The sequence below is a fragment of the Acromyrmex echinatior genome, chromosome 4 (assembly GCF_024713525.1).
Source record: "Acromyrmex echinatior isolate Ae372 chromosome 4, ASM2471352v2, whole genome shotgun sequence".
Classification (NCBI taxonomy): Eukaryota; Metazoa; Arthropoda; class Insecta; order Hymenoptera; family Formicidae; genus Acromyrmex; species Acromyrmex echinatior.
The window spans coordinates 13,025,147-13,049,454 of NC_141855.1; the positions used below are offsets into that span (position 1 = coordinate 13,025,147).

General features: G+C 37.4%; 2 protein-coding genes across 10 annotated transcripts in view; one reads left to right on the forward strand and one right to left on the reverse strand.

Moving 5' to 3' along the window:
* Positions 1 to 21,227, forward strand: part of LOC105146456 (Protein tyrosine phosphatase 99A) — a 343,436-nt gene extending 322,209 nt beyond the window's left edge. For 3 of the 5 annotated variants that reach the window (XM_011056736.2, XM_087406023.1, XM_011056734.2), the window contains 14 exons: positions 4,898 to 5,107; positions 5,679 to 5,959; positions 6,214 to 6,470; positions 10,037 to 10,320; positions 11,353 to 11,573; positions 11,764 to 11,889; positions 12,030 to 12,205; positions 12,541 to 12,832; positions 12,911 to 13,082; positions 13,166 to 13,290; positions 13,368 to 13,648; positions 13,835 to 13,970; positions 14,064 to 14,650; positions 14,731 to 21,227. In XM_011056736.2, coding sequence (XP_011055038.1) covers positions 4,898 to 5,107; positions 5,679 to 5,959; positions 6,214 to 6,470; positions 10,037 to 10,320; positions 11,353 to 11,573; positions 11,764 to 11,889; positions 12,030 to 12,205; positions 12,541 to 12,832; positions 12,911 to 13,082; positions 13,166 to 13,290; positions 13,368 to 13,648; positions 13,835 to 13,970; positions 14,064 to 14,558 — 3,056 coding nt within the window. In that variant the 3' untranslated portion in view covers positions 14,559 to 14,650; positions 14,731 to 21,227. The remainder of the gene's footprint in view (positions 1 to 4,897; positions 5,108 to 5,678; positions 5,960 to 6,213; positions 6,471 to 10,036; positions 10,321 to 11,352; positions 11,574 to 11,763; positions 11,890 to 12,029; positions 12,206 to 12,540; positions 12,833 to 12,910; positions 13,083 to 13,165; positions 13,291 to 13,367; positions 13,649 to 13,834; positions 13,971 to 14,063; positions 14,651 to 14,730) is intronic. The other 2 variants (XM_011056737.2, XM_011056735.2) reach the window with 2 other exon arrangements.
* A 1,032-nt stretch (positions 21,228 to 22,259) lies between these two features.
* Positions 22,260 to 24,308, reverse strand: part of LOC105146454 (cell adhesion molecule Dscam2) — a 93,332-nt gene continuing 91,283 nt past the window's right edge. For 4 of the 5 annotated variants that reach the window (XM_087406018.1, XM_087406017.1, XM_011056733.2 and 1 more), the window contains 3 exons: positions 23,467 to 23,719; positions 23,259 to 23,349; positions 22,260 to 22,934 (listed from right to left, as the gene is read on the reverse strand). In XM_087406018.1, the coding sequence (XP_087262144.1) occupies positions 22,508 to 22,934; positions 23,259 to 23,349; positions 23,467 to 23,719 (771 nt within the window). In that variant the 3' untranslated portion in view covers positions 22,260 to 22,507. Of the gene's footprint in view, positions 22,935 to 23,258; positions 23,350 to 23,462; positions 23,720 to 24,308 lie in introns of all 5 variants that reach the window. The other variant, XM_087406019.1, reaches the window with a different exon arrangement.

Sequence of the window (24,308 nt, forward strand, 5' to 3'; positions counted from 1 at the left end):
AAAATGAAGGAATTGTCAGGAAATTGGAAAACGGTTAGAGAAATCAAGAAAAAAATCAAGGAATTTTGCAAAATTTTTAAAATTCTTGGCTTTAAAGGAGTTTAGTATACATACCTATACAATTTTGCCATGTTAAATTGAATTTTTAATAAAATATTTAACGATTTCCAAATCTGGACGAAAATACAAAAAAAATTTTTGAACATTATTTAAGTCAAGGAAATCATGAAATTTTGGAAATCAGGGAGAAGTGGAATTACAGGAGAGAAATTTGTGACAATCTCAATGTAGAACGGTCAAACTGGTTGCTAAAACGTTGAAACTTGTTGCAGCGTTTTCATTATCATACATATTTTACGTAATTATTTTGATGATACGACAAAGTTATTTTCAAATTTATATTTAGCCAAATTTCTAAATAATTATTAAATATATAATATTTTCGAGAAAATCATGTAGAAATTGTTTCTGAGTAGAAATTAATTACAACGAGTAATGAGCGATATTGCTCATTTGCATTGACGGCACAACTCAAAAAAACAAAGTTTTCTAGAAAATGATTTGGGATCATTAAAATTTTGTAATAATTTTGGAATGTAGTTTCGATGTAATAATTAATTATACTGTATTTTTCTTTTTTTCTTTAAGTTATTTTATTACAACTTGAAAATAACAATTTTTGAATTATGTTGTTACAGCAAATGAACAATATATCGATAAAAATAAAACACAATGAGAGAGGAAACGAAGAAGCGATATCGAACGCGGTGCTTCAAAGTATATTATTTTACAGCATTTTCGTTAGATCGAATAGGATAACGTTTAACAGATAAGACCTCGTTGCGATACTCCACTGCGAATCCAAATCTACTTCAACGTGGCGTGAAATTACAACGTACGAAATTAGGCGTTGTAAACCCGATCCAATGTTACGTCTGGAAATTGAAGTTATTTATGTTTACACGTTTTCAATTACAGTCGACTTAATAATCGAGCGATCGATGCACTAAGATAAACCGAACAATACATTATTAACGATAACGCAACAGAAAATGAGCTCTAAATCGATAATTTATATTCACGTGAGTAAAACGTGGCGCCGCGCGCTTGGAATATGTAAATTAATCCAGCAGTGAAAATCTCGTGCGCGTTTAGCGCGTAATTAATTGGCGAAAACAAACGCGCGCGAGTTTCACTAGGAAATGTCATGTACTCGAGTATTGCGTTACGCGACGCGCAGCAACGGCCACCTCGTAATCACCTTGCGAGCATAAGACTGTCCACTCGTGTAATCGACGCTTAACTCATTTCCCGTTCCGTCTCGATTTCACGGAACGCAACCGACGCGGCGGCGGCGGCGGCGGCGGCGGCGGTGCAACGTACATGCGTGTCTCGTTCTCGCATCGATACGCCTTAAGCCTTAAAGCAATCCGCGACTTCGCCTTCTCCTTAACTCGCGTCTCGCCTACAATGCACGCTCAACGATTGCGCAAACGTTTTAAATGCACACCAACTCGCGTGCATACACGTGCCGCGGTGTTATGACACAAGTGTGAATCGTTCGCTGGTTTATTTTGCAATTGACGCCGACTTTGTACGTTGCGGGGAAAAATGATGTTTTGCAACTTTTTTTTTTTATTGCGCGCGGGATTTGCCTGACCATAATTGCGGATGAATCGGTTAATGTATTGTTTCCTATACATAAAAGCATAATAAAATATTGACAGGATTCACCAGGTGTTTTCGTATCTATATAAAATAGTTCAGACGTCACATCTATCTTTTTTTTTTTGCATGCGCAGCACAACGTAACAGCACGTGCATCGCCACAGCAACGATTACTTACTGACCTTAAGTGTCGTCGGTGTATAATATTATGGAAATACGCTCGTCCTCAGAATTGTCTTTAAGAGTGGTAAAACCGCCGTATTACATCTCTCGTGCGTGCTATCCGGACATTCTATTTTTATGACAGGACCCAAGGACGATAGCCTAATCCAGTGTGAATGCATGTCAGGGTCTCGTCATTGCGAACTCAATTATTCTTGAGATTCTTTTTACTTTTATGAAATAAAAAAATTAGCACAATCAAGGATGTCGCAAATTCCTCATCCTAAAATACCATTTTCCCTGCTCTCCAGACAAAATTTCATAATTTTTCCTCATGCTTGCAATAGTATTTTGAAATCTTTTTGTATTACCTTGTTTGGTCAAATATTTTGTTGAGAGAGCAATTTAATATAGCAATATAAATTATTATTAACGTTACTGACACTGCTTGCGTTTAATTATTAAGTTGGTAGTATTCCAAAACTGCGTAGGATGCGTGTGATGCACATACGCATATTGAACTTTTTTAAAGGTAAGAATTTTAATTTTCCACAAAATTTGACAGACTTTTTCTTCATTTCCTTAACTGTTTTCAATTTCCCCGACTTTGTTTTTTATTTCTTTCGATAATAAAACTACAAAGTAAAAAAATATTATTTCCATTATTAATAGAATTTGCAAAAATAATCCTTTCTCCGTGTTAAAAAATTGCATTGAATTCTGAAAAATCCCGTAACCATCTAAAATATGTTAATTAAGCGAATGTCAATCGAAGCCGTCTGTTCGCGAATGAAAATCGAGAAATTCGAAATAGTTGCAGTTCGATGCAACTTGTAGCAGCGCAAATCAAAGTGCATGCAGCACTCGAAACAGGTACGTCGCGGTTTCTTATCGGCTGTTCCTTTCACTCGTGAACCGTTACTGAGTGGGAACCTATCCTAATAAAGGCACTTTCGCCTACATAGTTCTCCTCAACCCCTTGCTTCGGCGAAACGGATAATTCTTAGATACGTCAAAGACGTATTTTTCTTCAATTCTCGCGATCGCGAACGAGGTGCATCGGTTTGGCCGCGATTTATGACGCTTTGTCGCACGTTAATCTATTTCCGGTCTCACTCGGGATGAGATCATTTCTCAATGATTCGTTTTACGGAACGTGGCTTCGACGAAAATGAACATCAGCAGATTCTAAGTAGTATCGACATAGATCATTTTCCACGCCGCGTGCAAACGATCGCGACCTTGCGTTTTACGGGCCCGTAATCGTATTCGTTTTTCAGCCCGATAGTAATACGAGAACACGATCCGCCCGTCTCCGTACGTGGCACAGACTCGATATGACATCATCTGCCGCCGCAACTCATAAAGCTTGTAAGAGGCAACTCTCCCGCTCTCCGACAGCCTTGCGTTTTATTACACGTCGTTAATCTAATGCGAATTCGATAAGCTTTAAACGGAATAACGCAGGAGATGACAACGTGAAACGACCGCCGAATAAATTTCAGCGTAACATTCAGTAAGAGGAGACGATTTTCCTCCCGTATTGTCGATGAATAAAATAATTTAACAATCGTGCATAAAAGATTTCAAGATTCTTATCTTAATTTTATTGCACTCGACAAAAATAGCGGTGTGAATTTAACATCGTATCTATATAATTCTTACTGTGTTGTGGTGTTAAATTGACACCAGCATAGTGTGGGTTTAACACCGTGGGTGTTAAATCTACATATCTATGATGGTAAATCCACATCATGATGTGGATATAAACATCAGGGGTTTTAAATCCATACCATCTTGCTGTTAATTTGACACTAACATGGTGCAAATTATATAGACATCGCATGGACGTCAAATCCACACTGACATTTTTTAGAATGTAAGAATCTAATTTTGATTCATCAAGTATTCTCGTTTTTTTACTTGGTACAAGAATGGTTTTTCTGAAATGTCTAAAAATTATATCTACTCTTTGGAGTGGAATTTCTCTCTAAAAAAGTGAAAAGCCAGATTGAGCCAGTTCTTCTTGGAAAAGAATAGCTCAATTTTCAATCTTTAAGATCTCTTCAGAATGTGATTTATTTTAACACAATTTTGGAGAGTACATATAGATCCGAAAATAATTTTATTTGGACCATCAAAATAATTATATATGTATAAAACATGTAAACTGGTTATTAAAATGTTAAAATTTTTTGCAGCATTGTCATCTTCGCTTAACGTGTCAACGGAATTATTTTGTTGATCCAACTAAAGTATTTTTAAATCTGTATCCTTCAGCGAAAAATTCATTCTTTCTGCGTAGATTCGAGGATTTCTTTTACGATCTCTTTTACTACGCGTCATTTATATGTTCTATTTAGAGCATGTCGAAATGAGCTGTTTAAGCAAATCTACTGTCAATGATTTTACGCAGCCGAGGATGGAATGCAAATCAATTTGCATGTTTTATACTGCGCACCGCGCAGCGTATGGTAATACCGTGGCAGATGTATGAATATTCAATAAATTTGAACTCTCTTATGAACGCTTGGACGGTCGTTTATTTATCCGTATTATTTATTCTAGAAAATGGAGCTTTAGAAAAATGAAAATACAGTTGGGTTGGGTATCGATATCTGCTGCTGCTCGAAAGAGAGAACGGATAACCGTAAACGTATAGAAATAGACCCGACACGTTGACTGTACATCCCGGAATATACCGAAACAGTGAGAGAACATCGTGTCATATTCTTTTCTTATCAACACGCGACGTATAGTAAAGAGCAGGATAAGATCCAATGTCTCGTATTCTCTTTTCCGTTTCTATTTGACCCAATGTGTACGTATAGAAAATGTGCCGTAGAAAAGTGCGCGGCACATGCCCGGTCTATTTCTTTATGTCTATGTAAATAACGTACGACACGTACGAAGAAGCGTTCTATTTGACAATAAAAGAATGAAATAAGAATTTTACTGGGAGGTTTGCTATTTCTGAATATTTCTGAATACTTTGTCTCAGCGCGACATTGCGGACGATGATGAGAGAGGAAAGATTAAATCCCGTTTTTTTCTCTCTTCATTCCAGCGCCGACGAAGCCGGAGAATCTCACCTCTCGAGGAATCACGGGCACCACCATTGAACTCTCGTGGTCAGAGCCTGAGAACGCCAACGGTGTCATCGCCGGTTACCGCGTTTACTACATGCATTCCAATTACACGGACGTTAAGATGCACATACCCGACAAATCTGCGGACGCCGACGATACGTACATCGAATTCATGCTGAAAGAACTACGTAAGTATACAAGTTGCATAAATGATACGACTGAACGCGAATAAGATTACTTATAAGATACCGTCTATTATTCTATCTTCTATTATTCTAAATTATTCTAAATTATGTGAATGAATAGCGGATACTGAATAAGCGTTCATGCTTAAATTTACCCTTTTTATTTTAACGCGCATGAATACGATGTTTAACATCGGTCGACATGAGCTATCCGGCCTTTGTGCCTTTTTTAACGCGGCAGATAACACGAGATTAACCATGTATAATCTTCACTCGACAGCGGATAGTCGTTACAGCAGACGACCGGAGAGATAGGTCGGTGTACTTAGCTTATTGATAACGAAAACTCGAAGGATTCTTATCGTGTCGCACGTATTTTTTTTCTCATTATATATTTACAAGTAAATGCATTTGTTACGAGATAATTATAATTACAGATAGAAAAGAAACTGTTTTGCTTGAGGGAATCTCGTTAAGATCCGATCAGATTACGGTCACCATAAAAACATAGTCTCTTAACTTTCATTCATGAAACTGAATTAGCTCAATTGTCATTCATGAATCCATGTTGTAGTCCCGTACACCGAATACAAGATCTGGGTGAAGGCTTATACGCGGAAGAACGAGGGCGAGCCATCCGATCAGATCATTCGTAGAACCGACATAACTGGACCGAGTGCGCCTCAGATCTTGAATTTAACTTGCCAATCGCACGAGTCCGTTTACGTTCACTGGGCCAGGCCGGCGAACTTCTGGGGCTCGATCGATTACTACTACATCAATTATCGAAGGGATAATGGACGATATTACGAGGAAATCGAGCTGTCGGCCGACAAAAGTCATCTCGAGAGCGGGGTACAATTTAACGTTTTACAATTTAATATTTAACAATAAATCATAATGGAGCGACATAATGAGAAGAAATTATCACATTTATATCTAATATAATAATTATAAATTAATTGTATTTCATTATCGATTATAATGTTACTAGCAAAGACAGTTTTATATTTCTGTTACTTTCACCTTATATCTCGTCAATAGATTTTCGTTTAGATAAAATGCAATAATGGCGCATGTAATAAGTGTTTGCGAATTCATGCTTGCAGGCGATTATACCCAACCTGACGGTGAACACCGTTTACGAGATCGTGGTACGGGGAGCCACCAGGAGCACAATAGATAATCGCCTGGTCATCCGAGGTGACAGCTCCATACCAACGAAGGTGTTGGTCACCCGCGATTGCGACAAGATACCGCCCTTGATGCGCCGCAGCAGCAAAGATCTCAGCGCGGGTGTGATCGCCGGTATGGTCTGCGCCTGCTTCGCGGTGATGCTGGCCATAACGTCCTTCGTGTTATGGAAGTAAGTCACGGTTTAACGCACAGCGCGTACAGAAGAAACTTTAGCTGCATCCGACCGCGCCGGGTGATATATTTCCGCGTCGCACGTCGATGAGCGCATTAAAAGGAAAAATCCAAATCAGAATCCTCCTCGTTGAGTGTATTAAATTGCCTGTTGTTTTGTACGTAGTAAGAAACATATTTATGTTGGAAACGGTTCACTCAAATCCTTGTTAACATTTTGTGTTGAATTTTTTAACATATATTCGAGTTAATTTTATATAATGTGATTATTTTATTTAAATAGTTTATGTTAAATTGATATTTAACATTTCTTAAAATCGTTAAAATAGTACAACTTAGATAACATAAAAATAAGGTGTTTTGAAATAAAGTGAATAAAATGTGTTAATTTAACGTATCATAAATGTTAAAAATATATTTCCACAGTTTGCTTACAAAGTGTCAATATTATATTTATGGTATTAATTTTTTTCGCATAGTATTTATATTACTTTCAACATATTTATTCTATTTTAAATTAACATAAAAATTTAAATGGATCGTTTGGGAAACGTGAAATATGTTAAATTTAATACAAATTTTTCAATTGCGTATCGTCATTTAAATTTCCGATCTGTATCTTTTATCCGAACAATCTACATTGGAAAAAAAGTCTGGTTGCATTAATTGAAATTCTGATTGAAAATGGACAAATCAAAATTTTCTAGTTGAATCTATTATAATTTTAGTTGAGATAACCAGAATTCTGATTGATATAAATAAAATCTTCTGATTCGTTCATTTACAAATAGAAATTTTTCTCAGTGTATGATATACGTTAAACACAGCCTATTATACGTCGAGATAACTGATATTAATATTAAAATTAATAACGCCTTTATTGCGGCTGATACAAAGTACAATCGAAAAGTTAGAGTAAAAGCCACAAATCAGAGAAGTGACAACGAAAGATCTACTTTCTCTCGCTACAATGAGTTACGCTTTACAGTTACGGTCGATCTTGCAAAGTATTATTTCGCATCGCCGACGTTTCACTTCCGTTCTGCACCGACCGATCTAACGCTACAAATGTTCTGTCATTTTTAGCTGGAAATTGTCGACCGGATGATATCTGGTACGTTGAAGCGTAAACGTGTGCCTGGATCGCGAATCGCATTTGAAGTATAGGCAATTAGAAAGTTCATGGAGCGAGCGGTGCAATCACGCACACCTTCGCACGCACCCGCAACCATTTTTCCCATTCCCGCTTGATTTCCCACTGCAGTCGGTATTGTGTGACCTAGCAATCTTCTCTCATTTATAATCCTCGGATTACCTCGTTCTTGGAAAAAGTTTCTACGGTACTTAATTTGTCAAGTTACTACGCTATATTTCATTTTAATATCATAAAAGAAAATAAATAAAATAATTTTACATATCGTATTAGAGAATATCTCAAAAATTAAAATAAAAAATAAAATTTTTTTTATAATTCACTTCTATCAAGGTTTTTTTATCAAATTTTGATGCTTAATTTATTTAAGTATATAACTTATGTTAATCCTGTAAAAGTCTAAAAATTATTTTTAAATTAGTCTTCTCTCTCTCTCTCTCTCTTTCTCTTTCCTCGCGAACGTATCTATAGGTTTATTCATATTGCTTGCACTTTTTGCACTCAGAATCTTTGTTTTCTTTCTCTTCAAAATGTATGTGTGGAATATTTTGGGGCTTCACGACAGGATTTCACGCAGCACAAACAGATCTATTAGACGTTTGAAATCCCGAAAAATTTCATTGGAGACAAATTTTTATCAAACATAATTTAGGGAACGCTATATGACGTGTGAAAAAGTACTACGGTGCGTATTTGAATATATCCCGGCGCTGGCTCTTACGTCTCTCTCGTGTTATCGTGAGATAACGAGCGGTGACAAGGCCTAAGTGTGCTCTTACAGTCACCGGAGCCACTTGTGGTGCGGTGCGGAGCGGAGCGAAGCGGAGTCGAGCAACGCAGCGTGACGCTACGCCGCACGCATCGAGCTAGACTCTTACGCGCCGCGAGCGAGACCGCGTGTGCGGTGCGTGTCTACGAATTCCGTTCTTTTTCTCGCTTCTCGGAGTTACTCGGAGTTCTCGCGATTCAGTGTCTCGGGTGACGTTTAGGAACGACGAGGTAACGCGAGCGATGTGCAAAGGATCAACCGTGACTGATGACAAGCTCATTTTCTGGGTCACGGACGGGGTCCGACCTAATCGTCATTTATTTCGCAAGCGTATTCGTTGATTTGTGGGCGGCCTTGTCTATGATGGATATCGTCAAGATTGTATCATCGAAATGAAGAAATTTTTCCTTAATTTGTAAGTTTGTTAAGTGGAAATCGCGAATCTCTCTCTAACCATGTGATACGAAGGATTGTGTTATCGGCATTGATTTTGGAATATTATCAATATTTGATCGTTGCTATCTGCCCAACCCACACGTGTTTCTCATTGATATTACATACTCTACAGCACGGATACTTGAATAATTTATGTGGAATGCTGTTTATTATTGCAAACGTTATTCTTGAAAATTGTTTTTAAAAAATAATGTACATGAAAGACGATAGATTTTCTACGCATCTTCTAAAGATGTATTCTGGAAAAGGAGATGATATATCTAGATACTTTTTTCAAAGAGATATTTAGATATTTAGATAACTTTTTCAGAATATTTTCTGAAATTTAAGAATTTTCAGAGGATTTGTTTTTTACCCCAACCAAAAAGAGCGAGAGAGAGAGAGAGAGGGGGGGGGGGGATTTTCATGGGGCAGAACTTTTCATCGGTAGAAAAATTTTTTTGTATTTTTACTTTTAGATTTAATTTTTTGTTTCTGAAAATCAGAAATCTTTATCGATACTCAGGGAAATTTTTGAATATTTACTTTTAAATTTAAATTCTGTTTGTGAAAACATTGTTTCTGTGATAATTTTTTTCTTGATAATACAAAATATTGACAATCGGTTAACAATAAGTATGATATATAAGTATACGTCTCTCGCACATGAATATACGCGAGATATAATATATTTATATTTCTTTTATTTAAAAAATCAAAATGACAGTAGAAGACAATACTCAGCAGAATAAAGTAGTCACATTGTATTCCTTATGCCTTATATGATCTTATAGGTTCCGTGGTTTCAATTAGAAAATGATAGATATATACACTAAGAAAAAAAATTGTTCATTTAATTAAATTAATTTAGTTTTTATTTCTTTCAATGAGAAGAATGTATGTATTTAAATCAAATATATTTGATAAATATTGATTCTTCAACGAAAGAAATAATGTCGAACTAAATTAATTTAATCAAATAAACATTTTTTCTCAGTGTAGTTTCGCGGAATTCTTGTCTCCTCTAATAATTTACGATGTATAGTTTGCGTAACTTGCAGTCCAATTAATTTTATTGATTCTCTAATCTTACTTAGAGTTTTGAACAAAAATATATGTGTAAAAAAATCTTTAAAATCTCAAGCAATTTTTAAAAATAAGATTTAAGAGAGAGAAGTAAATATCCTGTTTTTCTTTTTTTATTTAGACCGATATTTAGGAAATGCTTCCACACTGCCTACTACTACCTGGATTACCCGCCGCGAAATGTTCCCACTCTTCAAGAATGGGAGAACAGCGAGCAGGACGGTGAAAGAACCGCCGTGGCCGTCCAGCAATTCGTTCAGCATGTTGCGAGTCTTCATGCCGACGGTGACATCGGTTTTAGCAAAGAATACGAGCTAATACAGTCTGAGACCGGTGATTATACCGTGGAGAATTCCCAGTTCGCTGAGAATAAGACCAAGAACAGATACTTGAATATACTCGCGTGTAAGTAGCATTGATGTATCGCCCGCCCATGTCTATTTACAAACGAATAGAAATATCTTAATATAGAACCAGTAATACTACTGTATTAATACTGTAGTAATACTACCTTCCGCTCCCCACGAACGTTCATTTTCTTTAACGACTTCTACTTGCTACTGTCTTTGCCGTTTGCTCCGATTGATTTATTTTAGTTCAATCTGACCCCTTAGTCGCTGACCCGTATATCAATACGATCGATATCACCGGACTGAAATTAACACGTGTCGTTATTAATTTCGACGAATTTAAAGCGGAAGATATACTTTAAAAAAAATGGGTGTGAATTTAATACCATTTAATATCCATACTTAATACCAGGCTGTTAAATATGAGTAATAAATATAGTTATATAATTCTCAACGTGTTATCAATATAAACACATAAGGTGAATTTATAAATGCTATAGGTTTTAAATATGGATGTTAAATCCACATCACGTTGATATTTATATAAATATTGTATGGCATCAAATCTGTTCCTACATTTTTTAGACTTATTGTGTAGACAAATAATGACAAATTTGTTCAGGAAGATTATATAAATATTGTATAGCATCAAATCCACTCCTATATTTTTTAGACTTATTGTGTAGACAAATAATGACAAATTTGTTCGAGAAAAAGCAAAATTTTCAACTGTTCAAGAATACTGCTGCACCCTTACGAAATTCACACGTTCGAAATAGAAAATGTCTTTTCATTATCAGCGGAATGGAACAATCGATATAATCTCTGTATTAAAATGAGATAATATTATAATGAGATAATATATATATATATATATATATATATATATATATATATATATATATCTCGGCTTGATTAGCACGAGCCAGACTGATAAGTGGATAATTGTATAGCACGATTAAAATCTGTATTTTTAGATTAAGCAACAATTATAATTATGTAAATTACAGTTGAAATACGAATGCGAAGGCGTTGCCTTAATTTTACTAAAATGGTTTAACTACATTCTTTGCGTTATTATCATTAGACGACCACACTCGTGTGCAATTGCTCTCCTGCGGCGGTGGACCGCCTAAAAAAGGCCAGGATTATGTAAACGCGAACTACATCGATGGATGGCAAAGAGCGCGAGCTTACATCGGTACTCAGGGTCCGCTTCCACCTACGTTCGATGGTTTTTGGCGGATGGTTTGGGAGCAGCGAGTATCAATAGTTGTAATGATTACCAATCTTGTTGAGCGTGGTCGTGTAAGTATGAAGTTGATGTCGATATTTTTTTTTTAATGTTAATTAAAAATTATATATAAATAATAAAATGTTGAAACAATTACATACATAAATTATTTATACACATAAATGTTTGGCTTGATGTAACAATCATAGAAATCTGTGATTTATTGAATTATAATTACTTATGGATTATTATTGTTACTTGTAGAGGAAATGTGATATGTATTGGCCCAAGGAAGGGACTGAAACGTACGGTTACATTCAAGTAACTTTAGTGAGGGAGGACATTATGGCCACGTACACCATCCGTACTCTCCAAATTCGACATTTAAAGGTATATGTTTAAAAATAAAACGTACGCGCTTAAAACATTCTTCAAAAAGAGGAATAAAAATATAAAAAAAGAGTATCATAGCGAAATCAAGAGTCAATAACCGAGTAAGTCTTTCAACAAGAAACTCTTTGATTTTTAAGCAGATCAAGAAGAAGAAAAATGGGACCAATATGGGCGAGCGCACTATATGGCAGTATCACTACACCAGCTGGCCTGACCATGGCGTGCCCGATCATCCATTACCCGTTTTGAGTTTTATTCGCAAATCGTCCAACGCTAATCCGCCCGAGGCTGGACCTATCGTAGTTCATTGCAGGTGAAAAATGCATTTTAACAAACAACAGAAACATTAATTCGACCCTTCAAACCTTTTTTACTCTTCAATGTCACTCTTGGTGTAGCATACTTGAATTGTTTTTATTTTATATGTCATACATATTTTTTCTTAATAAAGAAAGAAAAGATATATACATTTATGTTAGCATTATATTTCTTAATGTCTGACATTTCGATTGAAAAATGTATTGTTACAATATGTTTATTTTTATGTATGTTGTACTTGTAACAAAAGGTATAGTGTGACATTAAAGGATTAAATGTTTCTATCTTTAAAGGTCTATCTATTTGATATATGAAATTATTTTATTTCAGCGCTGGCGTCGGACGTACCGGAACGTACATCGTGATCGACGCTATGTTGAAGCAAGCTAAAGCCAAGGGCGAGATTAACGTATTCGGTTTCCTCAAGCACATCCGTACTCAGAGAAACTTCCTGGTTCAGACGGAAGAGCAGTACATCTTTATTCACGATGCTCTGCAGGAGGCAATCGAGAGCGGCGAGACCAACATCGACTCCAATAACTTAATAAAGCATATTCAAGATATGCTGTGTCCATCGAATAACAAGACTGACGCGTGGAACAACATCGAAGCTCAATACAAGGTACTGATAACTGATTTATCCTTGGAATTGCCATTGTCCGAACATGAAATCATCTAATCTAATTGTTCGTCGCAATAGTTGGTAACATCGTGGAAACCTAAGGACTTCAATCTCGTATCCGCCACCAAAGCGTGCAACGTCCACAAGAATCGTAACATGGACATTATTCCTATCGAGAATGCGCGCGTTCACCTAACGCCGAAACCAGGCGTCGACGGAAGCGACTACATAAACGCGACATGGGTTTCAGGTAATTAATCATGGATTTGCTCGTATCAAATCACAGTCTAAATTCCTATAAACGATGACAAAATATTTATTTGGTACTTTTAGGTTTTCAACGCAATCGGGAGTTTATCATAACGCAACATCCGATGGAGAACACCATAATGGAATTCTGGCAAATGATGTGGGACCACAATGCGCAGACTATCGTCATGTTAACTCAATGCGACGAGGTACATCTCGAATAAAACGGGATTATTTTAAGAAATAAAAGTAACAAGATTTTGTAATAAAGAATGTTATCCGACAGGAGGAGTATCCGGAGTTTTGGCCCTTCGAAGGGAAGGATCTCGAATCCGAGACGTTCCGAGTACGACTCTGCGGTACAAAGGAGACCGTGAACGGGACGATCTTGCTAGAAGTGGCGGTTCGATCGTTACAGGATGATTATGAGCTCAGCGCCAGAATCGTTCAAGCGCCGTCGAATCAAAGCGGTTTATGGCCGCATAATAATAATCCGAAGACCTTCGTCAGCATCATCCAGGACTTTCATCGAGATTATCAGAACGGTCCTATCGTTGTAATGGACAGGTGCATTTCATTTCTAATTCACTGTGACATTTAATTATTTAAGCGAATATATTTCATATCAAAAATAAACAAAGAGAAGTACACTGGCAATGAGAATCAAGCGCAATAATTGGAACTAATTTCTTAGTGGTGATTTTTTATTCAACCTATAAACATTTCGTTATTTTATATCGATATACATTTTAGGTACGGCGGAGTCGAGGCTGCACTCTTTGTTCTGCTGACTACGTTAAACAAGCAATTGGAATTCGAGCAAAGTGCCGATATCTACATGTTCGCGAAGCTGCTTTACATGAAGCGTCCCGGCGTTTTCCGATCGAAGGTAAGTCTTCCATCAAGTTAGAATATCTCTTTGCGTAATTTTAATCGTATTAAAAGAGAAAATTTATTTTCGCAAATTATTTATCATTCACAGGAGGATTACATATTGCTGTACCAGTGTCTCGAGTCCATGCTGTCTACGAAAGGCCGCGCGGAGCCCGATCTGTACGCCATGGCGAACGGACACGTCGCTACGCTGAATGACCCGAACGAGATCAGGTCGGCCTCGTCGATTCAACATATGCCGATAGATTATCCATCCAAGTCATCCGTCATTCGCGAATACGCGACCGTAGAAGTCAGTTCCGAATACTTGTCCGACTATAGCATTCCTATACGCGTGGATCACCCAATCGAATCGTCCAGCAGTCGTGGGAGCGAACCCTGCCTCTCCTCCCACGGCGGCAGCAACGATCATGTAGTACCGTCGGAAAAAAGCATGGTGGTGTCGCAGAGAAACATTAGTTATCATAATCATCCACCATCCGGCGTCTCCGTAATGGTCGATGCTAATGGTTATATCACAAATGGCAGCATGCGTGTACCCTCCGACAGTATGGAGCCCAGCTGTAAGATGATGCCGCAATGATGCCGGCCTATCTTCGGTTGCAGCGCACCCTCGCGAAAGTCGGCCCCGCTGTAATCGAGATTCCCGAACGCCGGAAATTTAATCACAATCTGGTAAGTGTCGATCGTGCGTCGAATTTTCGAGCAAATGCGATGCGATATTGTAAAAGAAAAATCTCTTTCTCCTTGTACAGATTGATCCTCGCATCGCAGAGGAGGTGATAATTCGCATCCAAGGGAAAGCTGGAGGATCTTCGAGCGAATTTTTTAGTGTACATACAGCTAACGTGAATGTTAAAAAAAAAAACGAAAAAAAAATGTGAAGGGAAAAAGAATTTCGGTAAGGAAATCCGGTTTCCGACGCGCGAGCGGACAGTGCCAAACAAAGAGACAAAATGCCGTCGATGCATGCCGGATGGGCGATGCTTGTCCGTCGCGTAAGTTTATGTTGTTTAATCTTATTTTGTATATATTATATATATATTGCATAATTATCGATATACACAACACACGTACGCGCGCGCGCTCGCGCACATATACTCATAATACGTATAGGTGCGCACACACATATACACATACACACACATACACGTTACATAAAATATTATATATATATATATATATATATATATATGTACATGTATAGAAAATTAGTGTGTCTGTGTGCGTGTGTGTGCGTGTGTGTGCGTATGTGCGTATGTGCGTGCAGGCGAGCGCGCGTGTATATATACGCACGTCGAAAATCCGACAGCTCCGAGTTGCCAAAGAATCATTACGATAGCCTAATTATTAGGACGATATTACTGCGGATGGGTGTGTACATATATAATATATCATATACGTATACACGTGTATCCAATTATTCTACGTGTTTTTAGTTTATCTATTATACAATACATATGCGTGGGGGGTGCATCGTCGGAGCGAAATGCTTCGCATATACGAATCACGATTGTTACGCATGATAACGAAAATTCATTTATAAGCGTCTGCCCTCTCTCGTTTTTCATCCACTTCGATTTATGGCCAACGATCATTGGCCACGACAATGCACGGCTTATCGTGCTTGCTACTGCCATTTAAACGACGATACCGGTATCAGTCACCGTGATCGTTAATCATTAAAATTAAGTTTGGACGAGTGATTTCGCGCTGTAGGCCGCTCGATACGCGAAAATCAAAACTACGTATGTAGCAAATATCGAATCGCGTGTTCAATTCACTTCATGTCCGCGAAATATCCGGAAATGAGTAATATCGAACGCACAACTTCGTAGCAGATTATACGATTTTGATAATGTCTAACGCGCAACGTTATTCGTAGAACACGATCTCTCTATAAAAAATAGAGGATTTTTTTTATAGATGACATTCACAAAGAAAGCAGAGGTCGAAATTCTTCATCGGAATTATTTATTGAAAGACACCAGAAAATGACACTACAAATTATCGACTCGCGCTGTGGCTTACGCTTTCTCTTTAATTAAAAATGTAAAGCAATATAATTTTTTTACGGTGATGACAATCGCGATATTTTAATTTACTGTTACTTGTATTTTATACCCAAGAATGAAACAAAGCAAAGCGAAACGTACTTTAAATTATCGTATTTTTTATATTATATGTATTGACAAGCATTAGTGATCACGTCGTTGAGAAATCTGTTTATAAATCAATCGACATTTAAGCAAATAATTAATTGCATATTTTCATAAAGCTTATATTCGTAAAGCCTCTTTGATGACGTTAGCCAGATGAAAGAGACATCTATGAAAATTAAATTATAAAAATTGTGTATACATTATATCTGCAGGATAATATTTTTTTTTGTTTGTCTCCAAATTTACGTAGAGGGCGAAGCTTACGACAAAAAAAATCTATAAGTTAGAGTGCAAAAGTAGTTGCTTTTGCATTGGCAGATCCAAAAAGGGAGGCCATTGACACGCCACAAGCGAAATTTTGTTTTAAAGTCAAATATGAAAAACACAGAATATTAACTTATTATTTAAATTATTACTTTGAAAAAATATTATTTCAATGTATAATTTATAAAACGTTTTATTTTAAATTATATTGGCACAAAAAGTATAATATAATGAAATCTATGTTTTTTATATCTGAATTTCTTAAATTAAAAAATATTTTTAGAATATCAAAATTGTAATGAAGCTTTTGAGAAATATTCAAAATATATGTAACATTTTGCTATAAATTTTTTTTTAAGAAGAAGACTTCAAGAGGAGGTGGGGAATATGACCTCTCCATGAATCTGCCAATGTGTTTTTATTGTATGTAAAAATACTACTCACTGCGCATCCGTACTGATTTACAAATGTGTCTTATCGATTATTCGTCACCGTGCGTCGAAAAGCGCAGATACTTTGCGAAGTGTACGTTCCGTCGCTTGGCCTAACTCGTACAGTACAAATTAGTCTCTACTTTTTTGAAAGACTACTCATTTAAGTTAACAATGAACAATTGAGTGCAGAAGACTCAAAATCAGTTCGTTTCAACTTGCCGAAACTATATTATAATTAAGTAACGACACCGTTTTAATAATAATCGCGACAAATATCAGTCAATACTATCGAATGGCGTTCTTCCGTGATTCTTAATCGATAACGTTATCAAGTCGACTCGGATTTTCGCGTCACAGAACGGAAACGAAAGATAAAATACAGATAAAGAAAAAATATAGTTCCTCACGAATCGCGTCAGGTTCATTTCGTCATACGCGAGTGCGTACATAATCGAAAACCGATATAATTGTCCGCCCTAATCGCCTTCGGACGACGTAGAATCGCTGGACGAAAGGGAGAGAGCAGAGGCAACGAGTACAAAATGCCGAAGTCGGAAAATACGCGTGAAAAGAAAGAGAATAGTGACTCTATACGTTCTATTTGGTCAGCTCACTGTGATCAGCTACTCGGGAATGGTACACATAGGCTCGTTAGAAAGAAAATCGCTTTATCGTTGATACCTGGAGTTGCATCATGATTAAAAACGCCCATATAAGACTGATTGTCGTTCAGCAAAAATTAGAATGAAAATCCCGAGTTCACGAAAGCGAGAAAACAGAAATCTTCAGCGGAAGGAAACAGCATCGGGTGTATCGCTGTTTCTTTCGCACAAGAATTACCCATATAGGGTCGCCAACAGTTACAACGAAACTAACATTTAGCCAACGCTACGATTGTTAACTGACCAAGGTTCTGTCAACCAATACTGGGCCATTACTGATAAATGATTGGCTAAAATGACTGGGCTAGTACCACCTGCCAGCAATACTGGGCCCAAGTTATCATCCAATACTTAACCAGTACCTGAACGATGGCAACCAGTAATGGCCCAGCACTGGGCCGATTGTAAAATCCTACATGGGATATACTCTTTCAAGAAGCTTGAGGTAGCGCCCGAATTATGTGAGGCTTGCAATGCGAATAATGCAAGCGCATTTCCAGAAAGGACCGAACAGATCAATCTTCGAGATAGGGATTGTCCACCGGAAGTGATAAATATACCCGTTGATCGATGTGTGTAATCTGATTAACCATGGGGAGTCTCGATTGATTACCAATTCGTACGAACAAAACCTATTGACTTATCGTTTAACTAGAGATTACTATGTATGTAAAGAACGTGTCTTTTAGTTAACGCCGTAATAACTTAAGTCACCGAAAGGAACGGAAGCGAGAAGCGATATTATTGTATACATACTCACATACACGTTTACACATACATACATGTACACGCCGAAGTGGTAGATGCACACCTGAGTGACGGACAGCTCACACGAACACAACTCGTCGCGCTAATATTCGAGAAGAAAAAAAAAATATATATATATATATATATAAATATTTATGATATGAATGGCGATCGGAGAGTAAGATGAATTGTGCGGACGTGGCGAGGAATCGCCCCGTCTTTAAATCGGATTCAACGAGACGATGCCATAGAATGAGAGATAGAATGAGAAAACGATGCTCGTAAATTCCGCGGGCGATTTGTACAGAGAGCGATACCTCGTCGCGTACGTGCACAGATGCGATCTATACTGTATTTTACGATATTACACGATTATATGTGTACGTACCTAAATGGATAAGAGAAAAATAGACGTCTAATGAGGTATGAGTGGCCGTGAGATATGAAGGGACGATCCGGTGGGGCGTGTGCGGCCGCCCGCGTATAATTCGTCGATGATAAAATAGGTGGTGTGTATAGATAATGTAGACTCTAGTCAACATAATATTTGTAAGATGACGCACACACACATTGTCTCGTTCGTTTTCACACCGTTAGTTCGCATCTAGCTCCCCTGGCTCTTTTGATTTCATTTCTATCTCTTTCCTTCCTTCGTCATCCGCTACGCCACGATCGAGACGAGAAAGATAACGATTGAACTGCGTTTTCCTGTCATTCGTCTGCCGGATGACTATAAAACGGCTATTTGCTGACGGGAAAGGGGCAATCATTTTCCTTCTTGTTAATCCCATTTCGAAACGAGCTCTTCTGCGAGAAAGAGAGAGAGAGAGAGAGAGAGAGAGAGAGATGATTCGCCGATATTAATCGTGGATAATTTCGAATGTCGCATGATAAAGTAATCGTGAAGGGATGGTCGAGCTCTAGCACGTTCGTCGGATTTCTTTTTACATCTTCGGTATAATAAAGACTGCGATTGTAACTGTAGTATTCGCGCGGACCACACGTGGAAGAAAAGCGAACGGTCTCGTTCCGAGTTGGTTTTATGTGATATATATACGTACGCGTATGTGCATATGTGTATTTTATTAAGTGAAAAAGCACGGAAGAGCGAATCGGGATTGCGCGGATCTCGTTAGCGCGCAGTCGTTTAGAGAGTTTGTTACTTACATAAAATACGTATATCCAGCGAGAGAAAGAAATATATATATATATATATATTATATATATATATAGAAATGGATGTGTTTTAACAGAGGATGTATATGTCGAATGCCTATCGAAACTTCAATAGACAACCGTGAAAAATCACACTCGAGCACATTCGATTGTTTCGTACATAAGTTTTGCCACGATTTATAATTTTATAATTATTATATCCCAGATAGCAAGCTGACATTATTTTTCGTCATTGTGTCAAAACGACGACAAATAATGTCAGCTTCTCAAGGAATGCGCCAAGTCAAGAGAAAGTTAAAATGACTTTATGTTGACGTCATGATGAAGTCAAAATGATAATTTTTGGCTACAAAATTTGACTCTTTATTGACATTGAGAAATAAAGTCATTTAAATTAATTAATAATTTTTTTCTTGACTTTCGTGTGTTCCTTGAATTGCTATCTGGGTTGTAACAAATCGCCGCGCAGAGAACATACGACGGGGGCTAATTCTCTCCCCACAATCCAAACGTAAGCATTACGGCCTACGGTAATTGTAAAAAGAGGGAAAAGCTGTTTATACGTATATTCACGATGTTTAACGTGCATTCACGATCGATCCTGCTGATACACCGAGGTCGGCTAACGTAAAATTGTAGCAGTAGGAAAGTTTTAGGGGAGGGTCCCGAGAAACAATCGGGTATCACGAATCCGCGCCATGCCCAATTAATATCCGACGAGTACGACGAGAAAAATTATGCGAAGCCAATACGTAAAATGACAGTCAAGACTGCCAAACAAGTACCTACGAGAACATTCCTTCCTTTCTCCTTTTCCTTAACTCTTTCGCTATGGCATCTGAAGAAGATTTTGACGGCGTATTTTTTTTTTGTTTCGACGTATTCGATTTTTAGAATAAATTAAAATTCAACTAAAAACTTTCCTTCTACGCTGGAAATGTAAAAGTTCATCAGATTTAGTGATTTAGCAATTAAATACTGCAATCACACAAGTGGGCGCAAGAGAAATCAAGCAATTATTAATCGATGTATTTCTGTCTGTATAAATAAGAGGGGTGATCTGTAAGTATTTATTATCTTCTGAAAATGCACGAGAAATGCAAATATCATGCAATTATAATAATTAATCCGAAATGTATTTTCGTTTGTATATAAATGAAAAGACTATATTATTATCTCCTAAAATGCATGAAAATAATGCATTTGCAGGCATCTAAATGGGCTGCAATCGCTGGCATTACTTCATGAAGAAACCGGTGATCTTATACCAGTAGCGAAAGAGTTAAATCTCCGAGCATAGCGACCGCACTGCCTTCGATAGAATTTTTAACAAATCGATTCTCTGACCGTCGCTCGGGAGTGAAAGAGATCATTTTCGCGCCGAGAAAAAGAGGATGAGCCGCGTGACATGTTAAAGCGCGAATATAAAAATCAAAAAAGCTTTGTTTCTCTGTTCCTACGACGTCACGCGAGTCATCCTTGTCGCGACGTGTGGCTCATCGTTAATTATAAATCATTGAGCGGCAAACGACACGCGTCAATGAGCCGCGAAGAATACAAATGCTGGTCTAATGCGGTCTCCATCAAACTCTATTACTCGACGTACAGTACGTATCTCAACGAAAACGTAAAGAAAAAAAAAGAAACAAAAGACAGAGAAATTTTAGAGAGGTTTAAACGGATATAATGATTGCGATATCAGTCATTATGTGCGATAGTATTACTCGTTTTTTTAACTGTACGCTTCATTCGAGAAGAATTGTCCGTGCTTAAGAACATATACGTCTAATAAATAGTTTGCGAGAAATTTGCAAATGGTCAAATCAGCTTCACTCTTACCAGCGAGTCATCATAGGCCTTCATGAGCATCGATCTGAATTTAGTTGCTTCCTAAAGCCCGATATTCACGATGCTAGAAATTGATCCGAGATCTCGGATAGAGAAAAAAATTAACAACATCACATTTGAACAATTTGACGATTACATGACTATTGCGATTGGTCAATTCTTTCTTCATTCGAGGTCTCGGACCAATTTCTAGCATTGTACACACGAGATTTAAAACGCTATTGCAAACGTGATAATTAAATTCACTACGATGCACTCATTATTATAAACATCTTATTTTCACCATTCGATTTCTTAATAATTATCTGTGCGATCATTTCTTTTTTTTTTTATTAGCTTTTATGTTGAAATAAATTATTATTGACAGTACTAATTTAATTAAAAATTCTCATTTCATTAATCACATGAAGATTTAGTCAACTATAGTGGTTATAAAAATCATGTGAAGATATTTCTGAAAATTATTCTCATTTTTATACTTAAAAAAGAAATTTTTTTCCAATTGATAATCAATTGAATAATATAAAATAACAATATTTTTTTATATGACAATGGAATAGAATATGAGGGAGATACTGTTATATAACTAAACAAGAAAAATGCATTTTTTTTATTTCCTCGTAGCATTTTGGATAACGTAGAAATGCTCTTTTTTTCACTTCTTTCCAATATCTGGTGTAGCCGAATATAATTATATATATCAATATACTTTTTACTTAAATCTATGTACAGTTTTTTGTTGCTAATCAACTTTTAGAAGAATTTGCCTACGATAACAAAACGTTGACGACGATGAACGATTCCTCTTGATTGAATTGAACCTAAATATATCCGTCCGATGCAAGATTTGCAAGTAAGTATTGTTTAAGTATGATAATATAATTATAACGAATAATTAGAATGATTAAATATATGAATTGTTTATGATATTATATTATTATTTGACTATGGGATTATGGGAATAAATGAAGGTGCAACTAACCCCTTCCTCTTTTTTTTAGAAAAATAAGTTTTTATTTGTAAACGAAGTCTTTGACAGAGTAGTCACTCCAAAAGACGAACATCCAGAGATCTAGATTCGTAGAGCGACGTTGGTAATCGCAAGAACCTCAATGGCGTAAATCGTAACTTACTTGACTTAATAACACTCATGCTTTGGCAATACTTCGCTTATTTAAATCTTTCGCTTCTTTGGCTTCCTTTAAATTTCATTTTGGTTTCGATATTTGATTAAAACACTTAGACGGTGATAGTGAAATCCTTGGGCGATTTGGAGAGTGAGTTGTTTGAGTGGAGACCGCTCGGTCGTTTCCTGTGTAACTTCAGCTTCATGTCGATATCACACTCGGCCTCACTGGTTTCGTGGACGTCGGTGAAGCCGCTCGGTGGCTTCAATTCCAACGTAGACAGCTCGCTGCCCCAATCGTCGTCCCTCCTCATCATTCTGAACGTGCCCATCGGCTCCTCTAGGAGACAGAGCGATTCGACGGATTTCCTGGTGCTCAACGGCTCCTTCTCCAGTCTGTCGTAGGAACCAGGACGCACCGGACGACTCGGCGACGCTCCTCGCGAGCACGAATGCACTCCGGACTCCGATAGCTTCAGCACCGGTCGCAGGATACCGGGAATGCGACCGTCGATCGCGACGTCGATCGCGCCGCGACTCCTGCGAAAATAGGTTGTCGTTCAAGTACACTGAAAGAAAAAAACTCTTGGAAGAAATTAAAACTTATTCGAGTAGGTCGTACCAAATCGTTTTTACAAATTAATTAATGTAATGAATGATATATCTGATTCAGGATTAATATAATAAGTATAAATCTTACTGTCGCGTTTATACATATAAACATACATAATTTAAAAAAAGAGCCCTAGTCTAGTATTATTTATAAGTAAGAAAACTCTATTTCATGATGTGCTAATAATATTACAAATTCAAAAACTTTTCTCTCAATGTAATATGCGAATCTGGCGCTACTGATGTTCCTACCGTTGCTTTTCGAGCCTCGGGAAAGTCTTTCTCTCAGAAATTGGTGACGGCTCGGTTGATGTACTTGATTCGTGCGTGTGGTACAGCACATCTAGAAAGACGTACGCGAGACGTTGACGCAGGAAATGGATTAGTGGTTGCGCGCTTGATTTACGTGATAGGCTGCGTTACACGCGGCCCGGACACAGAAAACTGAATACTAACTTACTATGATGAACCGGTCGCTGCACCAGGGCGAGCCGTTGCTCCCGCTGATTCACAGAATTCGGTCCCGGCGAGCGAGCCATTATCGACGTCGGGCCGGAGTCATCCAGATGATTCGATGATTCGGTACGACTGCTGGTGCCGACCTCCGTGTCGCTGTCCGAGCCCAGTGTGTCGTACTCCTCCGATTCCGATTTGAACGATTTTGATTTGCGTCGCGCTCGACCACGTACTTTCGTGTATTGGTCCACGTCGCACTGCAATCGATCCGCCGTATGAGATTCTTTGCGGGAGAAATATGAGAAATGTTTGACATGCGACTCTCGCAAATGTCATCTTTAAAATATTCATTCGTAAAATATGGTGAATAATATCACGTTATTTTTATTTGCGATCGCAAAATATTGGTAAAGATAAATTAATCAAATATTGTTATCGAATATCTTTGTTTCTTTTTGTAGTCTAGTTAATTTTTTTAACAAACCATTTGCTTCATATTACCTCTCGCAATATATTTCAAACTGTAATTAAATTCGAACATACATATAATAATTAAATAATGTCGGCGATTCTAATTTAAGGTTCTCTACACAGTGCGGAACAATTTATGGTCCTTTTAAGTATTAATGCAAGGAAAGTAATTACTTCCATTGCACTGTAACTTCGTTAATGAGATTACTTTTAGTCGCAGTGACTTTATCCGGGGCAGACATCTAGGCGTCATAAGTTCAAAAATCTTTTATCTTTTATCAGCCAAGACATCACAATTTACGGGGAGCGGTGTCAAAAAAATCGTAAGATAGATTGTTGCGGCGGCGTCGTAAATCGTTGTGAGAAATAAACGTA